This window comes from Eleutherodactylus coqui, chromosome 2, assembly GCF_035609145.1.
Source record: "Eleutherodactylus coqui strain aEleCoq1 chromosome 2, aEleCoq1.hap1, whole genome shotgun sequence".
Classification (NCBI taxonomy): Eukaryota; Metazoa; Chordata; class Amphibia; order Anura; family Eleutherodactylidae; genus Eleutherodactylus; species Eleutherodactylus coqui.
The window spans coordinates 149,116,429-149,142,150 of record NC_089838.1 but is presented as its reverse complement, the minus strand read 5'-3'; the positions used below and the strand labels follow the sequence as shown (position 1 = coordinate 149,142,150).

Genomic DNA, 25,722 nt, shown 5'->3' with positions numbered 1-25,722 from the left:
AGACCCAAAGACTTAACACAACCTTATAATTAGGCCTCATGCATGTATGTTGGCATATGTAGCACCAATACAAAATGCAGTCCTGTCAACAGCACACAAATATCATTCAACCCAAGAAGGTGAGGCTTGTAAAGCTGTATATGCCTGCCAACAAGGAATCCGAGCCCGACTCCACCGCAAATCCAATAATAAATCAAGAGAGTGGCAGCATAAATCGTGCATAAAAAATCTGATCTTTTTTATTCCTCCATTCCCCAAAACGGGCGACATTTCGACCTTTGTCAAGCTTGATAAAGACCACTAAAGGTCGAAACGTTGCCAGTTTTTGGGAATGGAGGAATAAAAAAGATAAGATTTTTTCTGCACCATTTATGCTGCCACTCTCTTGATTTATTTTTGGCATATGTAGCTTCGGCATCTACTGCCATAAATACTCTGTTGGCGCTGTATGTACAGAGCTATTCTACTCTAAAAGCAGTGCTTTAATTCCTCCATAAATAATCATGTTGCATTCTTTTTTTGTCCCATTTATCTAGAGTAGGGCCGAAAACAATTTCTGCATGTTTCATATGAAGACACACTTATGTAGGTGTACATTCGAGACCTTATGCATCTGTTTGCTTGCCCTATTAGGACTTTATACAACATGTACAACATGGAAGTGTAATATGGCCATGTAAAATGGGTCTTAAGCGAACCTGTTTGAGCTACAGGCAGCATGAAATCCTGCTAGACACTCATATTACAGATAGCTCTGTGACATTTCAGAAAAAGCATGGATTAATACGAAGGTGGGAATGAGGAGCAGTCATCGGTGCTGCTCCCCGCTGGCTTGTCCTCATCAGGCTTGACTAGACTAACGGGTCTCTGTCTATACACAAATAAGGACAGAACTGACTGGTCCATCTCAGATATTACTGTCCACAAATTAGAACGCATATTGTATATGTTTTATATTTTTGTATATGTTTCCATATGTGATGACATAATAGTGGCATACAGTGCTCAAGTCATATTTTCATTGAGGGCTCAGTCACATGGGCGCCGATGTGGACGTGTTCCTGCACGATAAGACGGCTGCACTGCAGGTGCGGATGACTCTCTGCACCGGCGGAAGAAAAAACACATGACTGGCTCCATTGCTGGTCATGTGTTCTTTCTTCCAGGGGTGCGGAGAGTCGTCCGCACCTACAGTGCGTCTGTCTTCTTCGTGCAGGAACACGTCCACATCGGCGCCCATGTGACTGAGTCCTGAGGAAAAATAGCAGAAAATAGTGCATTATGATAAAAAATTATACATTTAAATGAATAACTGTTCTAATATCCCGGTCCTAATATCTGCTGTAATTAAATGGGTTTTCTGTGACTAATATTTTGCTGACCTATTCTCAGGATAGGTCATCAATATCAAATCAATGGAGCGCCGACTCAGCCGTGTACACAGCTGTACATTTTGTAGTCGCGGTGCCCAGTATTGCAGCTCAGTCACAGAAGGGAACTGAGCTGCACATAAGCCTTGTGACTGATGGACTGACCAGAGAAAAAGCCACAGTGGTTGTCCATTCAAATGGCTAATTGATGGTGGTGTCGAGAGTTGCCCCCCACCATCCGATATTGATGACGTATCCTGAATAGCATCATATGAGTAGGAAATGCTGGTTTCTATTTAAAAAATGAACATTTGCTTGTTGGATAATAGAAATCTCTTCTCTCTTCTCTCTTTTGCTGTGTAGCTCCTCCTGAATGGGTAGAACATATAAACGATACAGAAAGGGATATAGGCAGCGATTTGCATTGGCCTTGTATTGCTAAGGGAAAACCAATTCCTTCTATTAGATGGTTAAAAAATGGCGACACGGTAAGTTAAAGGGGTTGTCCCGCGAAACAAAGTTGGGGTATACACTTCTGTATGGCCATATTAATGCACTTTGTAATGTACATTGTGCATTAATTATGAGCCATACAGAAGTTATTCACTTACCTGCTCCGTTGCTAGCGTCCTCGTCTCCATGGTGCCGTCTAATTTTCAGCGTCTAATCGCCCGATTAGACGCGCTTGCGCAGTCCGGTCTTCTCCCTTCTGAATGGGGCCGCTCGTGCCAGAGAGCTGCTCCTCGTAGCTCCGCCCCGTCACGTGTGCCGATTCCAGCCAATCAGGAGGCTGGAATCGGCAATGGACCGCACAGAAGACCTGCGGTCCACCGAGGGTGAAGATCCCGGCGGCCATCTTCGCAAGGTAAGTAAGAAGTCACCGGAGCGCGGGGATTCGGGTAAGTACTATCTGTTTTTTTTTTTAAACCCCTGCATCGGGTTTGTCTCGCGCCGAACGGGGGGCTATTGAAAAAAAAAAAAACCCGTTTCGGCGCGGGACAACCGCTTTAATAGAAATTAATACAATGGTGTTGTAAATGAGTCTGCACATTGCTAACATGTACTGTTGTCTTCTAGTTTGGGAAAGGCGAACTGAGGATCCGAGGACTAACCATGCAGCATGCTGGAGTGTATCAATGTATAGCAGAAAACCACTATGGAATTATTCAAGCAAACGCTGAGCTAAAGATCCTGGGTTTGTGACACTCTTAGAATACACTCGTATCATGCACACTGAAATGAAAGCAGTTATGTGTATGAATGGAAAGAAATTATGTGAACAGAAACGGGCACAATAGCAGTATAGCAGCAAGTATTATACAAGTATAGATAAGAGTTGGTGGTAGATATTACTTTTTGCAATATATGAGTATTATTACACATTCACGTATGCTAAAACAATGCTTCTGAGATATACTGGGGTGGACAAAAATATGGAAGCACCATACGAAATGCATGGGATTTTAACCATTAGCACTGAGCTGCCCATTTGACCCCTGCTTGGCTGAGAGCTTTCCTGCCACATTTGTCATTTACTTCACCTCTTACCCTGCTCTAGGTGGTTTTGCGAACCAGCTGGTAACAGCAACTGAGTAGCTCAACCCCCTGAGCAATGGAACCTTGTTATTTGGGCAGATGCTCACTTCTGCCCTACAGCATCTGTGTCATATCACCTCCATTTAAGCTCCATGAGATTATAAATCGTATTTCAATAAAACATGTAGAGAGCGATTTTAAGGCATGCATTTTGTACGGTGTTGCCTTATTTTCGTCCACCCCCTATATGTCAGTAGGATCTTCTGATGTATACCTTGATGGAAGGATGCAACATATATTCCCAACATACTTCCAGCACATGCAAACACGGGATGTTAATAAAGTGTTATTTATATTAGTGGTACTTTAGGTGGAACATCCATCCATCTAGTGATCAGTTGTACTTCCCAAGTCTATATTATATGCAGGATCACCTACCATCAATACATTTCTTGGGGGAGGAAGGTTCTGAAAGGAAAGCACACAATGGCACAGACACTATGGGGAGGGCACAAGGTGGCAGGGGCTTTGTGGAGGACCAAACACAATGTAGAAGGCGCTCTGTGACTGGAGAATGGTACAGTATTGCAGAGGCTCTATGTGGGGAGAGGGACAATAGGTGGCAAATAGGTTTGTAGTTGAGGGGATCTGTGGGTGGTTGTAAAGGAGACATAATGGGGCATTGACTGTTGTTGATTTGTCTATATGTATTTTTCATTTCCAGCTTTAGCGCCAACCTTTGAACTAAATCCTATGAGGAAACAGGTGTTGGCTGCAAAAGGAGGTCGTGTTATTATAGAATGTAAACCGAAGGCAGCGCCAAAACCCAAGTTCTCATGGAGTAAAGGAACAGAACTTCTTATAAACAATACCCGGTTTGTACGGAGAAAGTCTTCATTTTATTGGAATAGTTCTACCTATTATACTGATAATTGTGGAGTATGATTACCAGTTTTTCAGAATTTAGATAAATGTCTAAAGATTAGCCTTCAAGACTTAAAGGGATTGTTCGGGATTACAAAAACATGATTGCTATCTTCCAGAAACAGCGTCACACCTGTCCACAGGTTGTGCCTGTTATAGCAGCTTAGTTACATGTGAAACCAATGGGACTGAGCTGCAATACCACACATAACCTGTGGACAGGTGTGTCTGCTTTTGAAGCAGGCAGCCATGTTTTTATTTTTCAGAATAACTTTTTCAAAACTGAACATTTCAGCATAGGTATTAAAACAGTAACCAGCACCCAAAAAAGTAGTAGCTATCTCTGTGAGTCTCGTGAGCATTCAAACAGCTTTTTAATCGTGTGGCACAGAGTGCTAAGGCAGCAGAAATGCAGTCCTAAGTTCTTGCCCACGACCTGAAGGTTGCGGGTTCAATCCTCGCTTGGTTCAGGTAGCCGTCTCAAGGCCGACTCATCCTTTCATCCTTCTAAGGTCAGTAAAATGAGTACCCAGCTTGGTGGGGGGTAATAAAAAAAATTACTTGAAAACACTGCAGAAGAGGTTGGCGCTGTACAAATAACAAGATTTATTTATTTTTATAGAAATCCTGCATTAAAAAAAACCAAAAACATATTCCAGAGCTCAGGGAGTCTTTTGTCTCTGAACATGTGCACTTCTGCCATCTAGTGTATCAAAAAGGAAAAGCATTCATTATACCGAATTGATCTCTATGTACATGATTACATGGGCTTTAAACTACCGATGTGCATCAGGCAGTGTAATCCACCGCAGAATTCCAAGGATTTGTGGATTTTCATGCAGATCTGCACGCAGTTTTTTGTGTAGCAGCTCAACATGGTTTTCACATGGCTTTTGCATGGAAACCACGCTAAGAATTGAAATGGTTTTTTTTGCAATGATTTCTGAGTGCAGAAAAATCCATGTTGTATGAATTACAGCAGATATATTCCTAGTATTCACTAGAATGCTAAAATGATGCGGTTTTCACTCTGCATTTGGTGCCAAAATTACGCTATGTGAACAAGGCCTATATGTATGAAACATAAATAATGATTAAAAGTTTCTCTTAGGAAATAGTAAAAATGAAGAAAGGAACTTGTTCGCAAGCCCTATCATAATGGTCTCAGTTTTTGTTAGTTTTATATGGAAAACTTGCAGGCTAATAGGGCCTTCTTAACAACACCCCCAATATGAGTTTGAAATGAAAAGATCAGCTCAACAGCCTACATAGGGGCATAAGAGTGAATGTCATTAAAAAAACTTGTGCACTACTGCTCATTAATTTCAATAAACCACTAAACCATTGATTTTTTGAAATTCAACACAACAAGCTCCTGAAGTTTGTGATAACTATGTATATTTTTAGACAAATAAGGAAGATGGAACAATGCCTCTGCAATGCCACCTATTGGATGGCAGCATTCCTTCAAATCAAATCTTGATCCTTTGGACAGGTCTTTAGAGCAATGATTGGGAATTGAAAACCAAGCCAGAATTCATACACAGACAGCTGTTTCGGGATGTTTGCCCCTCATCAGTGTGCAGTAGGATTCTGGCTTGGCTAGTGAGAGGGCTATGATGTGAGTCGGGAGAGGTATCACTCCTTAAAGGAGAGCACCTAGGTGAGTGAACAGACTAATAAGGCCATCCATGCTCCTCTGGGTAATATGCAAACATGCTTTGTCCTCATACACTTTTTTTTTTACAAATGAATTGAGGGTTGATTTCTTCAACATTTTTCTCTCATCAAAGTATCACCCTTAGCATTGATCACAGCAGTGCAAACATGGCGTACTCTGTTGGTCAACTTGTCTGAAGTTTCTGCTCCGATTGCAGCCACCTCTCTTGGAGCAACTCCCAAACATGATTTTGGCTCGTATGCCCCTGTCCAAATGTCCCAAAGAAGTTCAGTTGGGACTCTGAGATGGCCAAAACATGTTCTTCAGCACCTGTTGACATTTTTTTGACCGAACATACTTTTCGCAAACACAGGAGGTCCTGTATGTTTTGGGTCGTTATTGCCTGTGGTTTCACACTGCAGCAAGATATGACTGGTACTAGAAGGGATTGCATTGCATACCAGGATATTCTGGTTGCACTTGGAGTCTGTGGTTCTTTCAATTTTTAGTAGGTCACCAACTGCGCCAGCTCTAAACCATCCCCATTCCTGAAATCTCCTTCATGCTTGACTGTAGATGTAATGCAAGCAGGAAGCATGCGCTCACCTGTCGCATTACAAATCAACATTCTCCTGTTGGACCCAAACACCTCAAACTTCAATTGGTTTGTGAAAAGAACTTTCTTTCAATAAGTAGTGGTCCAGCTCCTGCACTTCGTAGCCCACAATAGCTTCCTCTTTAGAGCAGCACAAATCTGACAAGCCTTTTTGAGTATGTCCCGTTTAGAACACACTCTGATAAATTTGTCTTCTTGTTTTGTGGTCACTTGAGGTTTCTCATTCAGTCTTGTTTTCATCGTGTATATCTTAAGGGTACATTGCACGCCACCAAGACAAACTTGTCCATACAATTAATTTTGCACAAACTACGCTCTATGGCAGATTTGTTTTTGATTCATAACTCCTTCCTGGGAGCCATTTATAAGACCATTTGACTCATTTTCACAAGCTTATACAGTATCACAATACAAGGCAAATGCTGGAGTTCCATCACTGTCTACAGTGGTGATTTAGGAACCTGCGTAAGGGTACGTCCACACATAGCAGAATCTGCATCATTTCCATGCCAAAAAGTGCTTCAGATTCGGCACCATTGGTAACATGGATTTTGGTGCAGATCTGCAGCAGACTTCTGTTGAATCCAGGTCTAAATCTAGACCAATAGTTCAAATTTTGCCTTGAAAACCATGCACATTTTGGTGCAACAAAGAAAGTTTCTCTTTTACACAGGTTTCAAATCCTATAGCTATAGGTTTCAAGGATATTTACATAAATAATAGTTAAATATGAGGCATACAAGTGCTAAAAAGTGTTTAAAACAGCATGTAGACTAATTTCTGCACAAAACACACATATCATGTGCTCTTTTGGAGGGGCGGTCCTACTTTTGTCCCTTTGTTTTTAGATTTCCATTAATAAACTTCTTAGATTACGCCATAAACTATCCAGATGGTGCAAATTGGATTTTATACATTTCTATATTGCGGTGATTTTTATGTCAATATGTAAATTAAAACCAGTCAAGCATATAGATAAGCACTGAAAAATACATCTTTTACACAATGAACCAAAAATTTCAATTTTTGACTGTCCAAAAAGTTAAGAGGTATGCTTGTGCGTCTTTTATAGAGAAATCAAAGAATTTGGGGGTGTATTGAAATTAATGAGCATTAGGCTGGGTTCACACAGAGCTTATTTAACGTGGAAATTCCATCTGGGATTTTGCCAAGGCAAATCCGCCTGCAGCCGCTAATTCTGGTATTAGCCAGCCATGTGGATGAGATTTCTCAGAAATCTCGTCCACACTGGACGGTGAATCAGTCGCGGCAAAGCCGGGAGTGCCAGCCGCAGCGCAAAAGTGTGCGGCCAAGACGCTTCAAAACCCACAGCTAAGTGCCACGGGTTTTGAAGCAGCGCTTTCCCGGTGGAATCCCGCGGTTTTTCGCTGCATCCCATGTGACCCCAGCCTTACTGTATGGCCATAAACATTTATCTAAACACAAACATCTACGTTTCATCCTAACTATCAATGTGTAGACAATACTGAACACTTTGAATTGCAAATTCAGGAAGGGCTAAAATTAGACTTTTTGTAAAATATTTGTCACACTTTGTGAAGATAACTTATTTCTGCATTTCTTACCAGGGTAGCTATCTGGGATGATGGGAGCCTGGAAATCATTAATATAACAGTGCTTGATGAAGGCAGCTACACATGCTTTGCTGAGAATAACAGAGGGAAAGCCAATAGTACGACAACTCTTTCTGTTAAAGGTAATGTCTGTAGAAGAAGCCCATCATGACTTTGGACCTCAGACTTATTATCTACCCATGAATTTACATTTATTGCACTTTAATTCTTTTAATTTAATATTATAAAGGTTTAACTGAAATTGTTTAAAAAAAGTTTTACCATTGTTGCAAATTTACTGAAGGTTAAACAGTTTACATCAATATTGGATATAACATTTTCTGTTTCTGTGAAATTGTCCATGTAAATTGCAATCTACAGAGTACTTTAGAAGATATTTCCACTACACAGGCACAGAGAGAATGTGCAGGCCCCAGCCTAGGAGACAGCAAGGGTAGAGTAGTTCACTTGTCATAGTGGCTCTACCGTCTCCCCCCGGAGGGTAACCAGAGACACATCCAAGGGGTACGGGCAGACTATATTAAATAGGGACACCCACAAGTAGATTACCTTGGTTCTTATTTGCCACTCGTGACGCCACTATTTCTTCCTCTGCGGTGTTCTCTCTGGAGAATAAATAAGAGTCCACACACGTGGTAGAATTCGATAGGCCAAACCGGGAACAGTCGGTAAAGCCGTTTACTGAATAACTTGAAATAGCAATGCACAACAGTCCTCTTTACATAGAACGTCACGTTAGTGAGCGTTTAGAACACATGAAGCGACAGGGAGGAAACACGGGAGAAGCAGGGTGACTTACATAGGCCTAGTTAACTGTGGTTCCCTGGTCCTGGACACAGACTCTGGAAAACTCCACCAACACTCTACCGGTCCGCTCTCACAGAACTTAAGACACTCGTCACCTCACACTGCATGGCAGGAAAAACTCCACATAAAAGGGGAAGTAGAAGAAGGGGTTCACGGCATTAGAGGGGTATCCTCTCAGCCTCTTCCATCTCTTCTTGTACTCAGACTGAAGGTGTCTGAATACAGGCCAGGCTTTGTTTTTCTCTCCCAGAAAGACAACCACACAGCTGGCAGAAAGGACTAGAAGACCTTACTCAAGCATCTTGTACCCATCTATATAAAATGAGGTCACATGACATACAAATAGATACTTTCCCAGACATAACCCAGACAGTAACCCATTCAGTGCCGCAAAGGTGCAATACACATCATACTCATACACATAGAAGACATTGGAAAAACACAGAAGCACGAGACAACATAGATCAACCAGAAACTTCCAGAACACATGTAGACATTAACCTCTGTACACTACAAATGCAAATAACCTACGCATTGTCCCCTTGTGAGGCCATTAGCCTATCATCTGGAAGTGTTAGAAAGTAAAGCTTTCAGGATTTTTCATGAAGGGAAGAATGACTTTGAGGAAAGACGGCATTTGTAGTGATCAGTTCCCCATAAAAGGGTCTGCACTGTAATATTGTAGGAGTTACAGAGATCCGAAGGGGTCGTACAGTAATAATTAGGCCAAACCTCAACAGAGATCTAAGAGAAGGTAACAATGTAGTGGCATTTGTCACACATAAGCTATTTGCAAAAATGTATACTATGCAGTGTACATTTTCTACTGGACTCCAGTGGATGAAATATGTGATTCAATCCTTTTTTTTTTGGCATACTGATGGTCAAAGAAACTCTCTTTTAGCTTTCTTCTGACTAATGGACCCCTATGAACATGTTTAGCGGGTATGTTGGGAGCTTTCCTGTGTTATGGTTGTGCATCTGGGACCTGTGGTTCTACAGGCTTCCTTGTGTACATCTTCACAGTTAGGGGTTAATTGAGCTGGCTGGTTATGGTATTCTCCACCAGCCAATCCTGCTTGTCTGCTGCAGATAAATACCAGCAAACTCTTGTGAGAGATTGATGGTCATTTTAGTTATTTACTGTTGTATCCTGTGTTGAGCCCACTCAGAGCTGGTGTGATGCATGCTTCTCTGTAGTGTCCCTCTCTCCTCACCTGCTGTCCCTCCCCTCCTTATGTTCTGGAGTGCGTGCCTTGTATAGTGTGTGGTACGGTGATGACACAGGTGCAGGTGGCCTGCAGGTTTCTCCCTATCCCTGGGCAGGTGTGGCTCCCAGACGTCTGATGTCCTTTGTGTTTGTCAAATGGGTGATGCCTGACACTATTCCCCACAACACGGTGGCTGACTTTCTATTCCCCTGTTGTGAGGACACTTGGACTAGCTATGGTTATATGTTGTATGCATAATCATGTAGGTTGGTGTGAACAGTGACGTGTTTAATATTTCTGTTCAAGTGCCCAGACATGTACTTCATGTGCAGTCCTGTTCTGTGATATTTGTGTGTCAACATACTCTGTATGTTGGTATGAACAGCGACGTGTTTTGGATGTCTGTGCAAGTGGCCAGACATGTGCTCTATGTGCAGTCCTGTTCTGTGTTCTATGTGGTATGCACAGCCTGGTATGTTGGTGTGAACAGTCACATGTTTGATATGTCTGTGCTAATGGCCAGGCATGTGCTTTATTTGCAGTCCTGTTCTGTGTGGGTTGTGTTACTCGGTATGTTGGTGTGAACAGTGACGTGTGTTATGTCTGTGCAGGTGGACAGACATGTACTTTATGGGCAGTCCTGTTCTGTGTTCAGTATGTGTGAACAGTGTTTTGTCGTGTCCTGTGTGTTTAGTGCATCTTTCCAGGTTCCTGATCAGGGATAGCTAGGTCCCCAGATAAAGACAGTGGGGCCGACCTTATCAGGGTGAATACCCTGCTTTTAGGCAGGGGTGCCCCACTTTCCCTTAGTAAGGGACAGGGGTCCTTCCATCTTGCCTGAAGAGGTGTAGTTTGTTAGTACAAATGCTGTGTGAGTGTTTGCAGTTTTAAATAGACACAATTTTGCGTCCGTACTGAGGCATGGCACTGTAGTGCACCGAGCGGAAGTAACATCCTGGTTACATGCTAAGCATTGACCAAAAACGCTATATGAATGAACTTTCCATATATTGGTAATAGCTTTGTTAGTGGTTAAAATGTGTATACAAATTTGGTTTATTATTAGGATAGCGTGAACCTGACAGAAAATGTGTTTTACAAAAAAATGAAAAAAAGCACTTTTTGTGTACAGCTGCACTACATTTTCAGATGCACAATACAATCAAGTTACATGTGGTGGAGATCTAGAATTAGCTTTATTATAGCATACAAAGCTTATCAGACTCAAAATAAGATGGAACTACTACTAATTAGTAAATAAAATGCTGATTATACTGGACATGGAACACATCTAATCTATAAATGTTAAAGCCTGTGGAGGTTTTTTTTATCTTGTTCATTCCCTAGAATATCATTGTGTAGAGGTAGCACCTGGCTCCTCCTCGTTTATGTAGAGCATGAACATTGTGACCTCAAGGGGGCAAAAGAGGAGGCCAAGTGCTTTGCTAAGCACAAAAATATCTATCTATGGTATATTTTATTCAGCAGCACAAAGTGTAAAAAGTTTTAAGCAGATCTAGAATTTTTTAAAATACTATTTTATGGATTCATGTTGTGTTTTGGACATTCATTTATTATTTATTGGAACGTATTGTATATGTAGGTATATCGGAATCCTCTAATCATGTACATTTTATGTGTATTGTTCATTTTAATACTGTTATGTTGTTTTTTATTTTCTCAATTTACAGCTGCCACAAAAATTACACTCCCGCCATCCAATACTGATGTGTCAGTAGGAGAAAATGCAACCATACAGTGCCATGCATCTCATGATCCCGGTCTGGAAATTGAGTTTATCTGGTCTTTAAATGGATTCATAATAGAGACTGATAGTACCAGCTACTATGAAGAACATATGAGGGTAAACTGAGAAATTGTATACAAAATTTTGAAAGTTTGTTATTTAAATCCTACATAAAATATATCCTGTATAAAAGCCATGCAAGATAGTAGCACCCCTTATTAGCATAAAGCTACATGGGACCCCATGTGCCGCCATGTAGCGTTCAGGACACAAATATGGATTTACCTTTATGTTGACAGACATTAATATTTTGGAACAATCAGCATTCCAAAGCATTATCAGCTTCTAGTCCTCTAATGGGCCAACAAACTTAGTCAAAATAAAAATTGATGTATTGCAGAGTCACAAATGATCCGTATAAAAAGATAGCACATTATTTAAACCACACTACATGTTAGAAAATGCAAAAACATAATGGCAGAACTGTTGTTCCCATTCTCCCATTTCAAAAGTTTAAAAAAGTCAAACAATAAATTATACTGTATGTACTCCAAAATTATGTAAACCCCTCCTCCTATAGTTTGGCCTACAAAAACAAGCCCTCATTTGGCCACACTGATGCAAAATAAGAAAGCATAATGTCATAATCATTTTCCATAAACCATGTTTTTATCCCTCAAAAGTACAAAAGATATGAAAAGAAACGCAATATAGATTTTGTATTGCTGTAAGTGGGATGACCCATTGAATTCATTTAGCATATTTAATATGGAGAAATTGGCAGAAAATATATATATTTTTAAAAAATTAGGGAATTATGTTTTTTTTACCGCCCCCACAAATGAAAGAAAAATATGAAAAGTTAATTCATTCATGTAGTCCACGTTGGTCGCTATACAAAATACAAATTGCTCTTCAAATTGCAAGCCTTCATTCAGCTTTGTTGACTAAAAAAAAAAACAAGTCTTGGAATGTATCAGAAAAAACAATTGTTGGTCCTGAAAGACAAAAGAGTTAAAGAGACAGGATGTTTAATTCTTAAACAGGATGCGCTAATGGAGACATTGCCAGATACTGTATAGCCCCTGCCACAAAATTGTGATGATTGCAGTTATTTTGAGACATGTTAGTCAGTGTCAGGACAGGGTCCGGGATACTGAAAGTCCCTAAAGATACCGACAACCCCTGTCCCTACCTACTTGCCCCCTAAGCTAAGCCCCAGGGCGACAACTGGGCGTCGGTCCCTACACTCACTAAAGAAGCAGGACACGGAAATGACAAACAGGCACTGGAAACAAACAAATAGTAGAAGGGTCAGACTATCCGGGTCGGCGAGAGGAGGGCACGCGGTACAAAGGGATCAGGCAAAAACGAAGTCAGGTCTAGAAAGCAGAAAGTCAGAAAGCCAGAGTCAAAACAGGATTCAAATAATACGCAGGTACAGCTGGAAGACCAAACTAACACTGGCACCTATTGCACACACAGACAGGTTTAATTCCTGTCAGATCTCTTGCCCCAGCAGCTGATTGAGGCGGTGAGTCTGACAGTCACTGGGAACACCCAGCCCCGCTGGGGACCCTGCTCACAGTCCTGCGGGAGGCGGAGAAGAAGCTGGGTGCCGGGTTGCCATGGAGCTGAGGATGCAGCGCGGGGCGGCCCCTCTGCATCCCTAGCAATCCGGCGGCGAGGAGGAGCCTGGCGGCCAGGGGAGGTGACAAGGAGCTTGACTCCCCTACGCCACACGGCAACTGCCTGTGTGACAGGACCAGCAGTGAGGAAACTGACCCGTGAGCCACTGGTCCTGACAGTACCACCCCCCCCTTCTGTTGGAGGACAACGAACCCCCACGGCCCGGAGCGGGCTTGAGGGGAAAAGCCCTGTGGAACCGTTGGACTAAACGTGGTGCATGAACGTCCCTAGCGGAAATCCACGTTCGATCCTCTGGGCCAAAACCCCTCCAATGCACCAAATATTGCAAAGCACCACTTACTCGCTGGGAATCCACCAATCTCTTTACCTCGTATTCCAGTTCCCCCTGTACTAGTGTGTGGGTTCCGGGTGGGCAGGACTGGGGTCACGTATCTCTTTAACAAACTCTTATGAAAGACATTATGAATTTTCCATGATTCGGGTAGGTATAATCTGTATGCCACATGGTTAATGACCTGAGAGACGGTAAATGGTCCTACCAATCGGGGAGCCAGATTCAGGGATGGAACCTTCAATTTCAAATTTTTTGAAGCCAGTAACATCTGCTTCCCAACCCCGAAGGGTGCAGAAATAGTTTGTTTCTTATTAGTCAGATCAAGAATTCTTCCCTGGGTACCCTGAAGGTTTTTACGGACCTGGGCCAAAACTGTGCACAGTTTATCGATGGCTGTATCTGCCGACCTGAAAGAGCGGGAGCAGAGAAGGTAAATCGGGGATGAAACCCATAATTACAAAAGAACGGCGAGACATGAGATGATGAATTGACGTGATTATTAATGGCAAATTCAGCGAGAGGTAAGAAATTAACCCACTGATGTTGATTATCAGACACAAACAGCCGCAGGTATTGAATTAACTCTTGATCCATACGCTCGGTTTGCCCCCTAGACTCGGGATGAAAGGCTGACGAAAAAGACAAATCAATATTCAAGTTCTTGCAGAAGGCCCGCCAGAAGCGAGCGACATTCTCTGGAATCCCATGTAACCGCACTACCTCTTTAATAAATATCTCAGACAGTAACCTGGCATTAGGTAGCTTGTACAGAGCAACGAAGTGTGACATTTTAGAAAAGCGATCGACAATGACTCAAATGACCATATGCCCCTGTGATGGTGGCAAATCAGTAATGAAGTCCGTGGACAGATGTGACCAAGGCCTGGATAGGATTGGCAAGGGCAGAAGAGGCCCCTCAGGATGTCTCCTGACACTCTTCTCCTGGCGCAAACCCGACAAGCAGTAACAAATGCCCGCACATCCCTATGAGGCCACCAATACATTCTGGAAAGTAGTCCCAGAGTACCCCGGATACCGGGGTGACCAGCAAGGACTGCGGCATACGTCTACTCCAACACTTTCAATCTCAACGGTAACGGAACAAACAGTCTGCCTCGGAAGGTTTTCAGGGGCAGACTGCTGACCAGCATGAATCTGAGGTGAAAGTTCAGAGGAAACTGCAGCGAGAACCAGCCCGGGGGGGAAGGATGGTCTCAGGCTCGGACTTAGTAGATTCTGGGATACCGAAACTCCTAGATAGAGCGTCAGCTAGGTCGGTAGGTAACTAGAAAATTAAAACAGGAAAAGAACAAGCACCAGCGGGCTTGCCGGGAATTCAACTTCTTTGCAGAGTCTAAGTAAATGAGATTCTTATGGTCAGTAAGCACTGTGATCTGACGGCGAGCCCCTTCCAAAAAATGCCTCTACTCCTCAAAAGCCCACTTAATAGCCAGTAATTCCCGGTTGCCTATATCGTAGTTCCTTTCAGTAGATGAGAACTTTCTAGAAAAATAGGAACACAGTCTAATGTTTGTGGAGAGACCTTGAGACAGTACAGCTCTCACACCAAACTCAAAGGCATCTACCTCCACCACAAATGGGCAGGAAAGGTCCAGTTGTACAAGGACGGGCGCTGAAGAGAAAGCCGCCTTCAGGAAGACCAGGTACTTACATCTGCTCCCTTTCTGGTGAGATCTGTTAAAGGCTTAGCCACCACGGAGAAGTTTTTAATGAACTTGCGATAATAATTAGCGAAGCCGAGGAAGCGTTGAAGAGCTACTTGGCCGGGCCCACTCCGTGATGGCTTTCATCTTCCCAGGATCCATCTGGATATCCCACGATATGATGATATACCCTAAGAACGATATTTTTTTGTACCACGAAAACACATTTCTCGAACTTAGCAAATAGCTTGTTAAGTCAGAGTCGAGTGAACACCGTCCGAACATGTGCACGGTGGCTCGCCAAGTTGGAGAAAAAAATCAGAATGTCATCTAGGTATACAACGACGAACACCCCCATGATATCCTGAAACACAGAATTCATGTACCCCTGAAAAATGGCTGTAGTCTTACATAATCCAAAGGGCATGATTAGGTATTTAAAGTGACCGAGAGGTGGATTAAAAGCTGTCTTCCACTCATCCCCTTCCTGAATGAGATTTTAAGCTCCCCTGAGGTCAAGTTTCGAAAACCACTGGGCACTGGCAATCTGGTTGAGCAGGTCGGGTACGAGCAGAAGAGCGTACTGGTTTCTGACCTTGATCTTATTTTGCTCTCTATAGTCAATACAGGGCCGGAGACCCCCATCCTTCTTCTCAACAAAGAAAAACCCGGCACCCACTAGGGATTCTGAGGGTCGGATATGCTCCTTGGCCAAACTGTCCTAGATATAGTCTTTCATGAACTCTCTCTCTGGAACAGTAACATTATAGATGGGGCCTTCAGGGAGTTTAGTCCCAGGAACCAAATCAATCTTACAATCCCATTCCCTATGAGGGGGCAAGGCTTCAGACAATTGTTTAGAGAAGACATCCGAAAACTCGGAGAGGTAATCCGGTAGGGCAATCCCCTCGCAGGTGGAGATATCCACCTCCACTGGACGCAGGTGGTTAGCACAGCGGGAACCCCACTCTACCAGTTCTATTGTGTCCCAATTAACTACAGGATTGTGTTCCCCTAGCCAGGGTAGACCTAAGACAACGTCCACAGACAAGTCTCTCATTAAAAGAAATGTGCAGGACTCAACATGTAGGGCTCCCACTGTAAACCTTACCTCTGGGGTAACCAGATTAACAAGACCCGCCTGCAATGGAGTGGAATAAACCCCCGAGACCAAAATCAGAGTTTCTAAGCGTAACAAAAATCCAGACAGTTGAGCCGCAAAATTTAAATTACTGAAATTTGCAGCAGCCCCAGAATCGGCCCAGCACGGTAGAAAGAATGGAACTGTAGGGTGCAGGGCAATAACATTTTGGACACCACAGGGAGTACCTGAGCTCCTAGACAGTCCTCCCGACAACTGCCTAGGGCTGCCGGGCTGCCATGGAGCCGAGGACGCGGCATGGGGCAGCCTCTGCCACGTCCCTAGCAACCCAGCGGCGAGGAGGAGCTTGGTGGCCAGGGGAAGTGACAAGGACCAGGGCTTCCCTGGCCACCACACAGCAGCGGCCCGTGTGACAGGATCGGCAGTGAGGGAGCCGCCGGTACTGACAGTCAGAAGAAGCAGAGATAAGTATGACATGTAGTGCACCAGCGTAGAAAACCATTGGCAGGTCTTTTTGTATTGCCGTACAACCATAGAATCTGTAATAGGAAGACCCCCAGCACAGTAACATATTTAGGGCCTTGTACTGTCTGTGTTAATCCACTCGGACTGATGGTCCTATTCCTGTCCATATTACGAACCAGAAATAGAACATGCCAATGCATGGAAATGTGCTGCCTCTGCGTAAAGCGGACAGTACATAGATACTTGTCCGTGTGCTGTCCGATGAGAGTTGTCCCTGAGCCTCCCAGGTGCAATTCGCACACACAGGTTATGTGCACCCAGCCTAATACTGTTTAAAATAAGTGTGCTATTGACCTAACTATACATACATTTTATACATCACATCTTATGTGTCACATGCTAGAGACTTACAATTTCCAGTTACTCACTCACTGTGCTTTTATAGCTTAACCTAGTTTGGGATTTAAGGAAATTTGCAGTTGTCCTATACATTTTGTGGCTGAACCACCCTATACATGTACGCTTTGTAAGCCTTCTCACTGCCACTAAGTTCACTCACTCTCAAGCAAAAACCATGTAAGTCATACCACAAAATATTCTTAGATTGTTTTTCACACCAAAAATATATTTTGTAAAGTGTAATATGGTTAAATACTGGTTAAAAACTGGAGACATGTAGAGTAATGTCATGGGTCATGCTGTTATAGTATCCATGGTACATGTGACTGATCAGTCTTACAAGGGATGCTGACATAGTAAGCACAGAAGGTGAAATCTGACAAAAAAAACTTTGATGCCAGTGTGAACAGGGCCTAATACTTTGAGAGAGAACCTGTCAGCTCTCCTGAGGGATTCCATTTTTCTACTCCATTATAGAAACAAAAAAATGGCTCCCACTGGCTAAACGGATCCGCTTTATGATGGAGCCAATTGGTGCCGAACGGACCCCATTATAGTCACCATTTTACAGAACAAAATAGTGCTGCATGCATTATCAGCATTCTCTGACGGAACTTCTAATGATGATGTGAACAAACCCTAATGTGCCTGTTTAAGTAAATACTAGTAATTATTAGGAAATTATAGTACCAGTGTTTTTGGTGGTGCAATGCGCCACACTGCTCTGCTACGTGCACGTCACACACACAGCTCTGCTACATACACTGTTCATCCCAGAAAACAGGGGTCAAGAGCAGTGGAGATGAAGGACATGTAATGACATCACCGTCATGCTCCACCCCTGATCACATGATGGTGACGCTCATCTTGAGTGAACAACTTACATGCTTCGCCCATGATCACATGACGGTGATGTTATCAAAGGTCCTGCATCCTTGTGCAGATTACGAGGGGGGGGGGGGGGAGGCTACAAACTTCCTACAGCTTCAGTTGCTATAGAATACTACCGAACACCTAGCCGGAATGCAGCCTTGTGTGTACAGGACCTGTGATGATGTCATCATCATGTGATTAGGGGCGGAGCATGTAAGTCACTCATGCACGGACAGACAGGTCGTCATTAGTAGTTTGACTTTTATTCCACATGAAGTACCAATGTTAGAGAATCTTTTTTAGAACTCTTTTGTGCCATTCTTGAAAATGTATGGAGCAGAGCTTTCCATTAAACATAAAACTGACCAACATTTTACTTGATTTCTTTGAAATAATTATAGATTTTAGACATTTGGAAAAGGGAGGGGATCGAGACAAGCACACTGCAGGAGCAGGCATTAATTTACCATATTTTTCGTTTTATAAGACGCACATAGGTTTTAGAGGAGGAAAATAGGAAAAAATATTTTAAACCAAAAGGTTGGCTAAAATATTTACTAAAGCACTCTGGCCCTTCAGCTATCAGGATAAATGAGGGTCCTAGAGATGGGAGCCCCACCAATCATAAAGTCATGGCATTTAATAGTGGTATGTCATCACTTCACATGCAGGAAGTAATCCTTTAAATCAAACTGACATGGGAGAACATCAGACGTCTCAAAAAGAGAAATATTAATCGATCTAAAATATATTATAATATATGTCTGTCTTTAAGGATCATCTTTAGGGTTAGATTGAAGACAAGCATGACACATTCATCGTGCACGGACATATTATATTCTCTTTTTTTTACCTACAATGGACAAATTACAGCAATGTATACATTTTCCAACTCTGCAAATTATTAATAGAGGACCATGTTTTGTGTACCCTTTTGACAAGTAAGCACCATGTACTTTACCGAAACAGTCAGCTGTCACTCACCCAGGACATAAGGTGACAGTGCAGGGGATAGTACAGGGGAATGGAGGGCCACTATAACTCCTTTCCTTTCTCTCTTTCACAGCAGGAGCAGCGGAGCTCTGCAACAACGACGCTCGTGATACGGCGGGAGAAAGGGAGTAAGCTGATTGGTGGAGGTGGGGGTGCAGCAGCAGTTCCCGCCGGCGCTCGCCACCAATCAGTGGTACGTACGGGTGGCAGTGCAGAGGAGTAAGAGAACTGCTCTCCTCCCCTGCTATGGAGCAGACCTGGCTGGCAGCTGTGTGATAAGGACATGCGATCCTGCAATAGTTCCCGGCCAGCTTGAATTTTGGCACGTTCATTTTATAAGATGCACTGTCTTCCCCCCCACACACACACTTTGAGGGGGGGAAAAGTGCATCTTATAAATTCAAAAATACTGTAATTCGAGGAAGCAATACTACTGTTACTATAATGCTCTCCCAGCTGTCACAGATATACACTATCTCTTTTGATAACCATCATGTAGAACTTAAAGGTGTATTCCGGTAACTCAAAGTGAAAGTTCTATGCTTCATAAGGCGATGAAATGTAATTTTGGAATATAATCTTAGAACTTGTTTTACAAAGCTGCAGAGATATTGTTTTACCTGTGGTCTCCCCCTGCCTTGTTCTCCATTGGTATCTGATGGTAACAACCTGTAGGCTCTGCTGTTTTACTGGTCAGGCATGCTCAGTGCTTTCAAATTCTGTACTAACACAGTTTAGACAGTTGTGAACACGCACTTGTTAAGTAACTGGCAATGGACCCAATACCACAATTTAACCCTAGTGGGCCTTCGAGACCCCAAATCTTTTGTTCATAACTGGCAATGGGGCATTGTGGGAGATATAGTTTTTGCACTCCCTAGCGGCTATTTTAAACAACAATGGGGAATTCTGAAGTTGTTTGGAAAGCAGCAGTGGCGCAAGTTAGAAAAAAAGGTACTTGAGTTTTCTTTGATGATTTAGAAATACTTTTGGAATAATGAGGGCAAAAAGTGGAAACTTTAGGAAAAATTTGAAAATTTTGTCCAGTCTCAGGAATACCCCTTTAATGTGGTGTGTGAAGGGATTTTTCAAAGAAAACATTGATGTTGGTGTGAACAGAGCCTAGTACTTTGAGAGAGGACATGCCAGTTCTCCTAACATGTCGAGCTATTCTATGCAAACAGTGACGGCTCTCAATACCACATGTGCGCAGTAACGCTGTCCTATGTAAGTACAGGGCGGGTATGCACAGTGTAGTAATTAGCGCCATGACTCTGAGCGGGGGATGATCTTGGGCATCGTAGTTTATCATACTAGAATAGACATTGTGTAACACTTGGATTGCTTGCTTTTGGATCTGTACAGGAGAAAGATGTGGGGGCTGCAGGGTTCAGAATAGTGGAAGGAACTAAACTGTGTGTAGAATAAAGAACTAAGCCAGTGTATAGCTATCGAGAAAGTATGCATCCACGGTGAAATATAGAACCGAACAATGGTGCAAGGTATTACGTTTTCCATGTAGTGTTTGTCATAAACAATACTTTGTTCATTATTGTACATAGAACACTGATACAAAAGCAAATTTAAAAAAGTTCATTTAACCAATGTCAAATATATAGGGAAAAGTAGGCCAGCACCACAGTTATTGAAAGCTGACTGAAAGAAAAACTGTCATTGCTGCCCATAGCAACCAATCACAGGGCAGCTTTCATTTCTTATACTGCTTGGGTAGTGCTGAGGGGTACATACAAGTGGTGCAGCTTAGTTCTTTTCCCTGCACAGACTATAGCAGTGGAACAAGGGGCAGCACAGTTAGCATGCTTCCAACACTTTACTAAGGATACAGGAGTTTGAAAAATACATTTCACACAGGAGTAATAATCATTCAGTGAGTGGAGGCAGAGCGTGTTGGAAATCTCTTTCAACTGTCCACCTCCATTCACTGTGAAGGGATACTCATTCAATGATGAACAACTGCCTGTTTATACTGAGCAAGACGTTGCTGACTGGTTGATTCGTTCCAGTGAGCTAAAATTATGGGACTAGCAACTAATTAGCAATTTCTTGGTCAGTAACTTGTGGGCTCCCGTGTTTACACAGAACAACTGTTGATTAAAATAGCTTCTTTGAGCAATTTTTCAGCTCAATGTTGGCACGTGTAAAGCCAACCCAACTTACAGTGCTTATAGTTTAGATGATGGGGAGTCCAGGCAGCTGTGTCTCATACTCACCTGAGAAATCTTTGGGAAAAAGAAGGGAAAATAAGTGGGCACCATCTGGTGTAATATTGCAAAGAATATTCAATGAAACATCACATACGTAATGCTGAGAATGAGCACAACCACATGAAATCACTCTGGATTGAAGGTGTTAACCCAGTGATAATCCTGTTCCTGAGAGCAAAACCTACTTTTGGTCCTGACAGAGGGGTTCCTTCCCCTTGAACAATGAGCCAATAGCATAGGTAGTTCAAGCACAACCTGTGGATAGGCGAGGCTCAGAGACAGCTGACACATACAATGTCAGACTAAAATTGGATTAATCTTTTTTTCTAATACAGGTATTGTGTTTCAACCCCAGAATGGGGTCTTCTTCAGGCTTAAGGACACATGAGATGAACAATCTAGTCTGACATTGTATGTATCAGCTGTCTGAGCAGCAGTTATCCACGGGTTGTGCTTGTACTACTTACCCCTACTCATCTGGTTGTCTGTTCCTGCAGTGCCCCCTGGCAAAGTCAGCGTAAGTACAGTCAACTTGACACTTTTCAGAAGGCTGTGTACATGCACTCCCATAGAGATGAATGGTAGGCAGCGCACATTATCTTTGGCTTTTTAGATTTCCTACAGGCATATCAACTACTGAATTTTGTCCAAGACCTGTCTGAATTCATCTTGAATGTCTTATTAAAAATTTTGCATACATGAGAGACTCTGTGGAATCCCTGTCCCTTATGTATTCTCTCTTGGTCACAGACTCTGAACAATCTTCTCCTGCTTCCATCTTCAGTTGGGAGTTGATGTAGATGTTTTTCTTGACTAAGTTTGGGGATGATTATCTCTTTTTGGTACAAAGAGTCCTCATGGCTACCTAGAACAATTAATTTAATCTCACAAGTGTACCCATCAAGTGTATCCATGTATAAATATCCATGGTTTATGCCAGAGATCGTCAACATTTAACCCCTTAATGACCAGGCTATTTTGTACCTTAAAGGGGTTGTCCCGCGGCAGCAAGTGGGTCTATACACTTCTGTATGGCCATATTAATGCACTTTGTAATGTACATTGTGCATTAATTATGAGCCATACAGAAGTTATAAAAAGTTTTATACTTACCTGCTCCGTTGCTAGCGTCCTCGTCTCCATGGTGCCGACTAATTTTCGGCCTCCGATGGCCAAATTAGCCGCGCTTGCGCAGTCCAGGTCTTCTCCTGTTCTCTATGGGGCTCCGTGTAGCTCCGTGTAGCTCCGCCCCGTCACGTGCCGATTCCAGCCAATCAGGAGGCTGGAATCGGCAATGGACCGCACAGAAGAGCTGCGGTCCACGGAGGTAGAGGATCCCGGCGGCCATCTTCACCGGTAAGTATAGAAGTCACCGGAGCGCGGGGATTAAGGTAAGCGCTTCAGTAAGCTTTCCTTAGGTCCCTGCATCGGGGTTGTCTCGCGCCGAACGGGGGGGGGGGTTGAAAAAAAAAAAACCCGTTTCGGCGCGGGACAACCCCTTTAAGGACCAGACATTTTTTAGAGATTTTACCCATGTGGTGGTTTGACTGCCCTATTTTTTTCCCTTCATCTACCAAAATTACTTTGCTGTGTTTTTTTTTCCAGTGACATATAGGACCATTGTATTTATATCTTTTTCACTACCTTTTTTTTTTTGTCTTTTTAGTTTTATTGGGGTAAAAAGCTAAAAAAAAAGATTTTTTTAACATTTATGGTTATTTTTTTTAAATGAGTATATTTACACTAAAATAAAGAATGGGAATAGGTTCCTCATTTTGTTTTAGATGTTTTAATATATAATATTTATGGGTTTGGATTACAGGGCACATACGGTGATGGTTTTGGCGTCGGCTTTAGGTTATTTTCTTTTTCATATATATATTTTTATTTTATTCTGTAATTTTATTTTACTTATTTATGTAATTTTTTTTTACTTTCTATGTCCCCCATGACATCATATAAGACTGCTGGGGGACATTCACGTGCATTTTTTTATTACACATTTTTCCACTGTAGCTGGGGCATCCATAGGAGCCCTAGTTACAGGGGCAAACATCCCCTGTAGTGACAATAGTCACTGGCAAAGCTGATCAGGGTCTGCTAGGACCTTACAGCTTGCTGTAACAGTCTTGAGTAGGGGAAGAAACACTTCCACTTTCACTTTTTAGTACATAGCGCTCATTGAGAGCAATGTACCAGGGAAAAGAGAAGGCAGAAGTGGTTGAAAGACACTTCTCCCTTCTCCTTCGGGTTCTCAGCTGTTACTAACAGCTGGCAACCCAACCTGCTTCTGCTTGGTTGCAGAAGCAGAGACTTTAATCCCACGCCATATATTTACTATCAGACGGGATTAAAGCCCAGGACCAAGCGCCGTATATTAACCACGCTTGGTCCTTAAGGGGTTAATAAATCTAGAGCCATATTAACAGATGGTATAAACAGTTAGATAACTTAAATTTATTAATATATACTGCTAATTACTAATAAATACAAATAAGATTGCCAAACAGAAGATTGCAGCAGCTATATTGCGCTGGTCCACACTCTAGGTGACAGAGCTTTGATTCTTAGCCTGGTATAAACCACCACAATAGCTTTCATTCTGGTACCAAGGTATAGTAATGCTATAGTACCCATAGGAAATGATTTACTAAGCAAAAAGCAAACATTTTTGCACTCTCCTCCACAGTATATTCCAGTTTTTTTTCTTTTTTCACAAAATATTGTTATGAAGAACACCAGGCATGAGGCCATATGGGGAAGAGAAAACACGCTTAAGAAGTTGCATCAAATTTATCACTCCTCATGAGTCCTTTTGCTAAATTTGGCACGATTTGCAACATTTTCACTGTTTGATAAAATGATGTATTTAAAGGGCTTTTCCAGGGAAAATACTATTGATGACCTATCATGAGGAAAACCCCCTTTCCCCGGAAAACCCCTTTAACCACAGTAGATTATTGATAACATCTGTATTTGTCAACAGCTTGGAGCAAGGACATACTTACAATAGAGGCAGCCAATGTGACTACTATTAGGCCCTGAAGGGTGTCTGGCCCAGAATGATGCATCCCTTATTTGAATTGGTGATGACAACCTGTGCAGGTTCATGGGACAGAGATGGGGATTAAACAAGCATCTGTCCATGGTGGTTAGAGGTGTAATAGTTTTGAATGGAACCAAAATGGGGGCTTATTTTAGTTTCCTTAACAGCTCCCTCATCTCCAAGTACTTAATGCCCCTGGTTGAGAACAACATGTTTACACTACTTCTTAAGTCTGGGGTTTTTCTGATTGATGGTCATGTACAATAGCCTCTCCTATTATGGAAGAATTATTTATTGTGGAATACAACATTTGAATGGATCATTTAGGACCCTTGTTTTGTTGTTACTTTTTGTAATTATTTTCAAAAGAATTGTATAAACATTTTTTATTTTGTTATGAGAAAACACAATTATACAATGCAAAATGCCTAATAATCTACCAATAAAGGCAGAAAAGGTAGAAGACCAATACAAATAGGCAGAAGCCCCATACACATAAGGTAAGACCACCAAGGTGGGCTGAGAAAGTAAGTGTGGAAATTGAGCTGAGTTCCCTACATAACCACATGTATGTGCTACGAGGAAGAACTTTGAACAGTAGGCAGCCTGGGAGCATAAACCAGACTTTTTAGTCTATCATTAGTCATTTTTCTGCTGAACTTCATCCAACTCAAGTCCAGGGAAACAGATTGATTTTTGTTTTGGCAACATTCAAAAGTGCCTGTTCAGGGGATTTTCATAAATTGACACCTGCATTCATGGGAGGATAGATATGAATCCAGAATAGCCAGACTTTTTGGCATTTGCATTAGATACAATACATAGTACCAATAGTGCAAGGAAATGAGGAAAGGTATATCTTGAAGGGCTGTGTAGGCAACCAATACCAGCGAACAATTTGCTTCCAACCAGCCTTGACAAGAGCCATCTTGCTAAATAATTTAGCTGTAGCAAGCACTATTGCTGCCCAGTTTTTTACCTCTAAGGTGTGACAGGTGTCCTCCAGTTATGTTTGTGCTGGGTTTATTCACCTAGACTGCACAAACAAACAAAGAAAGTGGCTCACACCAAGATATAATGGTCCAAGATGGACCACACAAACGTAAAATGGAAAGCTATACCTAGCAACTTTTGTAAACAGGGTGATCGTCCTGATAAGAACGGCTCTGCTTGTTGTACCTAAGGGCCTAGTCTGTCTCTAGATGGAAAGTAGGAAAGAACTAGACAGATGAAAAATAAGCCACAGAGGTACTCAACACACAGATATCGCATGCTTACCACACACACCAAACAAGACATGAATTCAGGCATCTACACACCTATAGCCTTAAAGGGATTCATTCAGACCAGGCATCTACACACTACCAATGGAATGGGATTCATTCAGACCACCTATAGATGGACATAGATAAACAACATCAAACACCAACAAAACATGGGTTCCAATCTGCTTCCAGGCAAGCACCAACAGAACATAGAGTTTAGCCATAACAGCAACAAACAGG

General features: G+C 42.4%; 1 protein-coding gene across 3 annotated transcripts in view; it reads left to right on the top strand.

Annotated features, from left to right (window-relative positions):
- The window catches only part of CNTN1 (contactin 1), a 193,852-nt gene that overhangs the window by 129,184 nt on the left and 38,946 nt on the right, over positions 1-25,722 (top strand). For 2 of the 3 annotated variants that reach the window (XM_066591749.1, XM_066591750.1), the window contains 6 exons: positions 1,734-1,858; positions 2,448-2,565; positions 3,631-3,781; positions 7,696-7,823; positions 11,411-11,583; positions 19,020-19,139. In XM_066591749.1, coding sequence (XP_066447846.1) covers positions 1,734-1,858; positions 2,448-2,565; positions 3,631-3,781; positions 7,696-7,823; positions 11,411-11,583; positions 19,020-19,139 — 815 coding nt within the window. The remainder of the gene's footprint in view (positions 1-1,733; positions 1,859-2,447; positions 2,566-3,630; positions 3,782-7,695; positions 7,824-11,410; positions 11,584-19,019; positions 19,140-25,722) is intronic. The other variant, XM_066591751.1, reaches the window with a different exon arrangement.